The sequence below is a fragment of the Thalia democratica genome, chromosome 8, assembly GCF_965202585.1.
Source record: "Thalia democratica chromosome 8, ktThaDemo2.hap1.1, whole genome shotgun sequence".
Lineage (NCBI taxonomy): Eukaryota > Metazoa > Chordata > Thaliacea > Salpida > Salpidae > Thalia > Thalia democratica.
This window is the reverse complement of record NC_139172.1, coordinates 24699912-24709985: the sequence shown is the minus strand read 5'-3', so window position 1 is coordinate 24709985 and position 10074 is coordinate 24699912. Positions and strand designations below refer to the sequence as shown.

General features: G+C 28.4%; 1 protein-coding gene across 1 annotated transcript; it reads left to right on the top strand.

The window, feature by feature from the left end:
* The first annotated feature begins 584 nt into the window (after positions 1-584).
* On the top strand, positions 585-5647 carry LOC145841993 (reticulocalbin-2-like). The gene is made up of 3 exons (XM_082949323.1): positions 585-846; positions 4649-4975; positions 5174-5647. The coding sequence occupies exons 1-3, from the start codon at positions 611-613 to the stop codon at positions 5559-5561; spliced, it is 951 nt and encodes a 316-aa protein (XP_082805449.1). The 5' UTR covers positions 585-610; the 3' UTR covers positions 5562-5647.
* The last annotated feature ends 4427 nt before the right edge of the window (positions 5648-10074 follow it).

Sequence of the window (10074 nt, the reverse complement as noted above, 5' to 3'; positions counted from 1 at the left end):
TAATTGTTTACAATTTGAACTTATTAGCTTATTTAGTCAAGTGAGCGTAAATTTTGTTACTTTATATTTAATCTGGAGGCTGGTCAAGTTTTCACAAGTCGTCATTTTTGACTGATGCATGATGCTTTACTTTTAACGGCATTACTGTTGCATGGATTTCGCTTTTAAATTTTAAAGTATAATGAAAATAAAACTGTAACAAGTTTCAGATAACTTTTATCAAATCATAAATAAGTGTTAATGAAAATATTAGGTTGAAAAATTAAACTAAATTTTAGACATGATTACAATAAACCTAAACAAGCGCAAAAGTACTCTTGTATATTTTTGACATCTACTCATTTAATATACATAGCTTGCTTTCAGATTTTTTCATATTAAAAGCATGTTTAAAGCTAACTTTCATTATACTTAAATAGTTTAATTCAAAGACTATGAAATTTAAATTTTGTATAAGCTGTTTGAATGTGTATGTGTTATTTAAGCTTAGTTTTTTAAGAAATTATCTGACGGACGTACAATAGGGCGAAAATGTCAATACTAAACAAGACGTGGCTTTTCAAAATGCAAGTAAATGCAGCTCATAAACTAAACTTTTCAAAGTATCAAAATGAACACTATACTATTCCTCTTGATCACTTTTATTTGTCTGGCTGGGTTTTCCTCCTCCAAAGTCATAGGAGGTGGAGGCAAGCATTCAAAATTGAGTCAGACTGATTTGGACAAGGAAGTTTTGTTGGATGATGATGATTACCCAGATGATGACCCGTTAGATCTCCCAGAAGAAGAACAGAAAGAAAAGTTGAAGTCTCTTGTTGAAAAGAAAATAGACACAAACCACGATGGGTGAGTACTTGGCTCTATTAATAATTAAATAAGCATTTTATTACTTAACAAAAATATGTTTTTTAAGTTATCTTTGTATTTTGTATTTGTAAATTATTTTTAAAAACATGTTTTAATTAGTAAAATTAAACTGTATTATATAATAAATTTTTAATGCTTTGCATAAAAGTTAAAAATTGATTTTTAATAATTGGAAATCATAGGTATAAGCAGCTATTTTTACTTTTAATTAATTTATTTACTTTTTATGATTTTTTTAATGAATTGAAAGTTCAATTGAAACTTAATGCATGATATTTTTATTATAAGTTACTGTGCCAACTTTAAAAAATAATTTATCTGATTTTCTCACATGTCCAACTAAATTATGAAATACTCCCTCAAAATGTTTTCTATCTGCCCCAACCATTACAAAGGTTACCACATACTCAGGCTATTTCAGGTAGCTTAAAAATTAAAAAAACTCTGGCTAGTTTGATTTTTTGCAAAATTTATGAAAACTTAGCTGATTCACACTAATTTTATTTTTTAATTTAAGCTAGCTTTTTTTTGTTAAAACTTATTTACAATTGAGTTTTAAATTTTTTATGAATTTATAAATTTGATTATAGAAATAAAAAAACGCCTCTCCTAATTTCCAAAATATTTAAAAACAACTTATTGATTTAAACGGTCAACATTTTTGTAGTTTAGCTAATGCATGATTTTAGAATTTGCACAAATGCAACGTGAAAGCACATATTTACAGTCTCAGTATTTTTTATTATTTTAGAACTAAGGGTACAAACTTTTAAGCATCTAGTAAAAAAGAACCTTAATAGAGTAATAACCTCAATCTTGTTTATAACAAAGTTGCCAAACACTTAGGCTAGTTTCAAACTTTTAAAAAACTCAGGCTAACTCAAATTATTTTGATTTTTTTTTTGAAAAACTCAGGCTGACTCAGGGTTGTTTAAATAACTAATGCAATCTCAGGCTAGTTTTTTATTTAAATGACCTCTTGTAAAATGTTTTTATTGAATCATTTTGTTAATTTTAGGTATTCAAGCTTGACTCACCTTTTTTTTCAGTTTATTTTAAATACATTTATCACTTTTCTTCTTAAATCAGACCAAATTATGCTAGCTTGATGTAATTCAGGCTAATACTCAGATTAATTTTTTTACCTCAAATAGTGACAACCCTGTTAGAGTGAATCAGGTAAATTTTGTTTCTTAATTTAGTCTTTTACCCTCAAAGAGTGGCTCTGTTTTACTTTAATTAAAGTCTCCTTTTAAACTTTAAGTAAAAACAATTGACTTGTGTCCTGGACCGATTTGCGAATTATTTATAAATCTTGAAACTTTAAAACCTTAAGAAAGTAAAAAGTTTTTTTTTTTTAATATCAAACGTTAAAAAAGATTGCTACTTTCGACATAAATTAACTTAATTGAAAAAGCCAAGGTTGTGAAAAAACATTATTAATTGATTTATATAGTAATTTTTATCAAGTTATTGTTCTTCATTTTATTAAGGTACTAATCTTCAAGTCTTGTGAGTTACTCAAGTACTAGTAGAACCCTTTAGTTTCATTAATTATTATTAAAAATTAAGCTGTAACAGCTAAAGAAAAATATTCCTTTTTTTAACAGCATTGACCCTTAAGTTTCTTCGTTATTTTTCAATTGTAGATGTATGTTTATCTCTTTCAATGTTTGAATTTTTAGGTACAATTTAGTTATTAGTTTGTGAAACAATTTTTGTTTGTATATAAATTTGTTTTAAATTATATTGTCTAAAATGTATCTAAAAGACTATTATAGTGTTAGAATAAACTTTTTTTTTTCAAATGCCAAAGATATACAAATATTTGTCTATTAATTAAAGCTTCATGACATATAAATTGAAAAAAAAATTGTTTGTCATTGTTTTGTAATGTATATTTATCTATGCTTTTTTTTTTTAACTTTGAAACAACTATTTTAATCCCACCTAATAAAAAGTTTTAAATTATTAATATTAGTTTTTAGTAAAAATTAGAAGTTAAATTGTGTAATACAGTGTTTTGTAAATATTTTAAGATAAGTTGTATTTTCTTTATTTTATCATTTAAAACTTTTTTTTTGTAATAGTGTTCTAAAGTTTGTTTTTCCTAAAAATCAATTAAATATGTTGCAAATATTTTTTTTATTATACTAGCTAAAATGAAGTTTAAATATTTTATTTACCTATTCCATATAAGCTTATAAAGTTTTATATATAGTTAATAATTTCTGAAATACCTACAACTGATCTCATCTAAAAATATTTGTAAATACTCATATCTGAAACTTTACTGATACTAACTTACACGTTTTTGAATGAGTTTTGAAAATTTAAAAAAAGTTTATATGCTTGTTATACTTTTTTTAAATTTTATCACAGAAAATAGTTGTTACCCATAAAGTTTTATTTTAGTAATAAAAAAATAAAAGTTTTAATGTCTTTTATAGTTTTAAATTAGAACGCGCGTATATAGGTTCAACATCTTGATTTTAGACTCTTTTTCACATAAGTTCTTTTTGGTTTATTGGTAAAACGATTGTGATTTTGAATAAATCTTATTTTCTAAAAATTTTAAGGTAATTCGTAGTTATTATTATTTTCTGTTTTAATTTAGTTTTCTTTAAATTCTTTATTATTAAATAACAATTATTTTGGTTAAAATAAGCATTAGAATTAAGTTAATTAATTAATAAATAAGGGAAAATAGTTGTTGTTATATCTGTTAAGGCTATAACTAAATATGAACTATAATGAAAAATTAAAGTGTTTTGAACCTTAGACCTAAAATTAATCATGTTTTTTTAAATTACTTGTAGAAAGTTTTCAAAATTTAAAAAGCAAGTGCTTTTGTTAGATTTTTTATTTAAGAGTAAGTTTCAAGTTTTGAAAGTCATTGATAAAATTTAAAGTCTTTGTTACATTTTTTATAAGATGATACTTTTTTTGCAAGTATGTATCGAAATGTGATCCGAGTTTAATAGGATTTATAAATCTGAACAGGAATTGTTTAACCTGAAATTTTAATAACGTACATTAATATTAACTTAAATAAACTCAAAAATTTGTACGTCTATCTAAAATAATGTATATAACAACAAATACTATATTAAACTACAATTAAAACTACAATTCGAACCAATCTAACAGTATTTTTTTTTGCATCATATAACCTGATTACTCTTTTTGTTTTTAAATTCAATTTTAATACTTCAGTGTTATTAAATGCTTAAATTTAGCATGCTTTAATAATAGTTTTAATTAAGTTGTAATTAAATGTTTTGTAGCTTTTTAATCACTATAAATTACAAAATGTAAAATATATATACAGAGAGTTTAATATATTTCTGATTAAGAGTTCAAAACAGTTAGGGAAAAATAATAATTTTTTATTTATAGTTTTTACAACTACACTTTTAAAATAACTTCTTTAATTTTATCTTTAGTTTCAGGATTTTATCTTAAAAAGGTAGGAGAAAATATACTTTTATTTCCTTTTAATAATTCTGAAAAAAGAGAAGTTACCCTTTATACGTTTGTGTACAAACCTTTTACAAAATAGATTATTTGCTTGTTTGTTAAATTTTACACATTATTACGTTATATACATATTATTATATAATAATTAACTCTATGCTTTTATAGTTAAAAAAAAAAACTCTACGATAAAGTTATTATTTAACTTCAAAGCTATCATCAATAAATATCTTTAAAAATATTGCCAAAACATAAGCTTTCTTAATTCTTTAAAACCGTTTCAATAAAAAAAAATTCACCACAGAATGATCGACAACGACGAGTTGTTCGACTGGACCCTCAAGGCTTACGACCGCTTCGAAGTGGACGACTTGAAGGAGGAGATGCAGATCGTGGACGAGTCCAAGGACGACGCCATCCAGTGGAAGGAGCACGTCACGGACGCCTTCGGATCGGAGTGCGCGGAGCAGGACGCCGACGGGGAGAAGTGCTTCAGCAACGCGGAGAGCGAGGAGGACAAGCAGAACGCGATCAACTACCAGAAGGACAGGCTGCTGTTCAACGCGGCCGACGCAAACGGAGACGAGGAGCTCGACTTTGACGAGTTCGTCCTCTTCAAGCACCCGAGGAGGTTTTTTTATAAAAATGTTTGACTCCCTTATTCCAATAGTTATTAGGTTTTACACCAAAAATACATTAACTTTCATAGCTTTTATCGACACTAAATCCCTCCAAAAAGCTTTCAATCAGTAAAATTTTACACAATTCTTATCCAATTAAAAAATACAACTTTTATAAATCAAACAAATTACGAAACACCTGAAAAAAGGTCGGAGAAGACCTCGAGGGTGGTGATCGACCAGAAGATCGACCAATTGGACAAAGACGGCGACAAGCAGCTCACGATGGAGGAGTTCCTGCAGGAGACCAAGGATCAGACCACAGACGAGAACACGTGGAAGCTGGAGGAGGAGCGGTTCAGGGACGAGCTGGACACCGACGGAAACGAGAAGCTGGACGAGGCGGAGATCCTGAACTGGGTGGAGCCGAGCAACGTGGAGGAAGCCAAGGACGAGTCGGAGCACCTGATGAACGAGTGCGACCAGAACAACGACGACAAGCTGACCGTGGAGGAGATACTGGAGAACCACTCGCTGTGGGTGGACAGTGACGCCACCGACTACGGCAGGTACCTCCTCGAGCACGATGAGCTGTAAAAGTGTATTGCGAGTTAGAGGCTGTTTTTTTGTTTATATTTGGTTTTACTGAAAATTTTGTGTTTTGGATCACTTTCTTGTGATTTGTTATTTCACAAAATTCGCACCGAACATACAACTTTAGAGTTTGTAATTTTTATATGATATTTAAAAGAAATTTTAATGTGGTTCTCTTGTCTGTTTCGCGTACAATTTTAGATTTTTAAGTGAGTTTTCGATAATACATGACCCGAGTGTGCTAAATTAATCATAACTCCCCGCTTTTTGTTCGAAAGTCTATATTGCTAAAAGATATATGAATTATTTCACAGTATGATTTTAAAACTTTGAAGCTTTTTTAAACTGTCTCGTTGTTTTCATACCTTTAATCTTCAACTAACCAGTGTCTTATCATGAACTACTAAATTTGAACGGTTTGTACAAATGCAATAATATGTATTTGAAATTTGCTGGTAGTCCTAGATTTACTATTTTTCAAGTTAAAGTTTTATATTTTGTTTATTGACAATCAAAAATAGTTACAAGTGAAGCACTATATACATCATGTTATTTTTTATTTCTATTATACTACTTAGTTTTAGTAAATTCAGTCTATGGTTTTGTACTTTTTTATTTTTAATAAACACACTTTTGTATAATAAAGCTGTATAAAAATTTTGTTGTTTCTATTAAAATAAAAGTATAACCTTAAATAAGAAATTTTTATGTTATGTTGGTTGTAACTAGTGATGTACCGGACCCACAACTTCGGGTCCGGCCGGATCCGGACATTTTTTTCAAATTAGAATCCGGCCGGAACCGGATCCGGACTTTTTTTTTCAAATTAGAATCCGGCCGGATCCGGATATCAGACAAAAATGGCAATATCTGGCCGGACCCGGATAGTGAGTGCGGTACATCACTAGTATAAACTAGCCTGAGTCAGAATGAGATTTTTAAAAACTGAAAAAAAAAGAACTTTAATCTAATAATAAGTAGAACAGCTAGCCACAGGGTTTACAAATTTAGGTGTTATTTACAATTAAAAACCTGAAATCAAGTTCTTGAAAAAAATACACTAGAAAATTACAAAATATTGAAAACTGGATCAGCTCAAACTCATTCAAAATCTAAAAGAAAACTAGCCTTAGTTTTTATAAAAAACTACTAGCCTGAGGCAGTCCAAGACTTTCTAAATTTAGATTTTAAGATTTTAAAATTCCCAAAAATTTTCAAACTAGCAGGGTTGCCACTGTTTAAGTCAATAAAATTAGCTAGAGTGAGTATAAACAAGCCTGAGTTAGAATGAGGTTTTTAAAAACTGAAAAATTACCTTAATCTAATAATCAGTAGAACAGCTAGCAAAGATTGACAATTTGGTAGTAAAGTTGTGGACTGATTGTGGTATTTTTAACTTATTAGTACTACCAATCATAATTAAATCCTACCTTATTTAATTAATATCTAACAAATTCTAACTGAGACTACTTTCTATAATTAGACACGACAGTTTTGAGTGATGAATCTTTTATATAAAACACAACAAGAAATACTAGCATACACAAAATTATTAATTACTTTGGTAACACTTTAAAAACTGGAAGCTATTTGAATCTATATCAAAAGACTTGAAACAATAAACTAAAAATTAAATGAAACTTTGGTAAACAAGAAACTGTAAAATTTTTAATAAACTATAAACCTGGCTTAAATATTTAAACAATTAAACACCAGTTGAAATATTCACTTTTAAAACACTACTTACAATAAGCATTCACAAAAAAGTTCAAGATATTTTGTTGCTTCAAGCTGCACACCAAACTAACTAACTGCTTGCATATAAACTGCCTGTCATGTTCTGATGTTTTGTTGCATCATTATTTAGTTTGAAACATTTTGTCATATGAATCTCATTGGCTCGTACATTCAACCGTATTAACTCTAAATATTCTATGAGCTCAACTTTAAACAGTAAATAATGCAAGTATTCATTCCAAAGTTTTCAATTTTACAACATATGTAAAGAGTTGCATTTCTGAAATGTTTATTTCATAGTTTAAATGTAAACATATGTAAATTAGTCACGTGTACAAAATGAGCCAATCACGGTAGGTGTTTAATTTTAACTGACGAAAATGACTTTTATTAATTTACTCAGGGTTTGTTTTTGAAAAAATACTTTTCAGTATCCCCTTTTTTACTAACTAGATCCGGCCGGACCCGGATCTGGACTTTTTTTTCAAATTAGAATCCGGCCGGAACCGGGTCCGGACTTTTTTTACAAACTAGAATCCGGCCGGAACCGGATCCGGACTTTTTTTTCAAATTAGGATCCGGCCGGATCCGGATATCAGACAAAAATGGCAAAATCCGGCCGGACCCGGATAGTGAGTCCGGTACATCACTAGTTGTAACATAATATGCATAAGTATTTTTTATTATAGTTTATACAGATTTGTAAAGGTCTTAGTTTACAACTTTATAATAGGGCTATCATGAACTTTAAAATTAATCTGAACAAAATTTATTTTTTTTTGTTTCAAAAGAGTTCTTTGTGAAAAATAACAAAAAATTTAAAACCCTAAGCTATGTAAAAAACTTACGTAAAAGTGAACTACTAATTTAAACTATAACTATTTGCATCCACTTGGTTAGATACAGTATATAAGGTTAACTAAATCACATGTTTTTCAAACTCATAACTTAGATTAGTAAAGTATTAAACAGGAGATACATCATTTCCGTCCATTTATAGAGTATTTCTTTATTTTCTAACTTGTATTATATAGGTATAACATTTTATAAGAGAAAAGCATATATGAACATTTATAGCAAAATAGATTCAATATAATGTAAACAGAACTGAAACTATTTTTATTATTTATAATCTTATTTTAATAATAAAATAGGTAAAAAAGTGTTGGAAACTTTGAACAAAAATTTTTCTGTCTGTCTTGCTAAATATACTTAATGACGAACTAAAACTAAGGAAATTATAAACAAAATTCTCTCACACATCAACTTGATAATGTAATACAGATACTTGAGTAAATATAATTGTCTACTCTTTTCTTAATTTAAAAATAACTTTTACGCCTACATATTTTCCACAATAGTTCGATTAAACGGAAGGGATTTTAAAATACGGGGTCAATTAATAAATTATGTGTCTTAGTATTTATAGTAACCATTAAATTTTCACACTGCTAGAGAACGTAATATTTTATAATAGATTGAACTTCCCTTCTAGCAAAAGTAGTATTTATTCATCGTAATAAATACGCAGCATTTTATAAGTAACGAGCGTTTTAGTAAAAAAACCGTGGGCTGATAATAAATAAATCGCTCTATGTTATTGGGCTATTTTGCACCTAATGTTTTTGTTTGAAGATATCTAGCGGGCTAGATATTTTTGTACATAAATATATATAAAGGTATATACAGACCGTAGTCTGCCGACTCCTGCTGCATGTTTTCATTTATTTATATATATATAATAAGTACTTCCATTCCATAATTTAAATAATATGATTCTATTTTATGAATTAATAATACAAATTATACCCGAAAATAGTTAAACAAAACGTTAAACTTACGTGCTTCATTGCAACTGCCTAATTCAGTATATTTTTTTGAGTTAGCAATCGTGACTAAGCTTTAAGAGGAAAGGGTACAATTTTGAATAAAGATAAAAAATTACTTAAAAAGTTTTTGGCAATGTTATTTGAAAAGTTTTTGTAAAGTTCTACATCGACTGCTGCTTAGTAAAAAGGACTAAAATATTTTTTTTTATTCTTAATTAAAAATGTAAAACAACTTATAAGTGTCAAACTAACCTGTCGGTTTTTGAAACTGAATCAAAACTGATAAAGTTGAAATATTTTTTTCAGTAGTATATAGCTTTTTTATACTGTGCAAATTTAGCAGAGTATAAAATTACGTTTATGTATCTCAATGCCCGAACTATGCAAATCACTGCTTATTTACTTGTGTATTAATGAATTTATTGAAAAAAGTTATATGAGGAACATTAACACAAAAAACTAAACATAATTTTGTAAACGTGAAGTTTTATTCAAACCATGCATCTCTTACTACGCCGTAACATAAAGAAGTCTGCACGTATTATAGTCATATGATACAAATTTATTTCTAATCGTAAGAGCTCCAAAAAAAGTTATGACTTTCATTCAGTATTGTTTTAATGGTTTTTTGATTAAAAAAATCATGCAGATTCGAAACTTTCACGAGTACTACTTCCTCGTCCTAATGCAAACAACTATATTTTTATCACAACCAAACTGTGTTTACTCCTAGATTTTATTTTACTCGGCACTTCTATTCAATCATTTACTGTGTGTTCGTTTGCTTTCACAACACTTGATTCTTCACTGAGTCTAACATGCACGGTCGTAAAGACGGATCCCTCTTAAAAAGCCGGTCACGCCGCCTTATTTTTTACATTCTTCAATCTGGCTTTTGAGTAGTTTCTATTCTTAAACAATCTGCTAGAATAGTTTTAGTAAAAATCGAA

Bases quoted from the DNA above. Each gene is read 5' to 3' on its own strand.
- LOC145841993 (XM_082949323.1), top strand. From the start codon at position 611: ATGAACACTATACTATTCCTCTTGATCACTTTTATTTGTCTGGCTGGG. The intron at 847-4,648 runs GTGAGTACTTGG...AATTCACCACAG, and splicing joins ATAGACACAAACCACGATGG to AATGATCGACAACGACGAGT. The intron at 4,976-5,173 runs GTTTTTTTATAA...ACCTGAAAAAAG, and splicing joins CTCTTCAAGCACCCGAGGAG to GTCGGAGAAGACCTCGAGGG.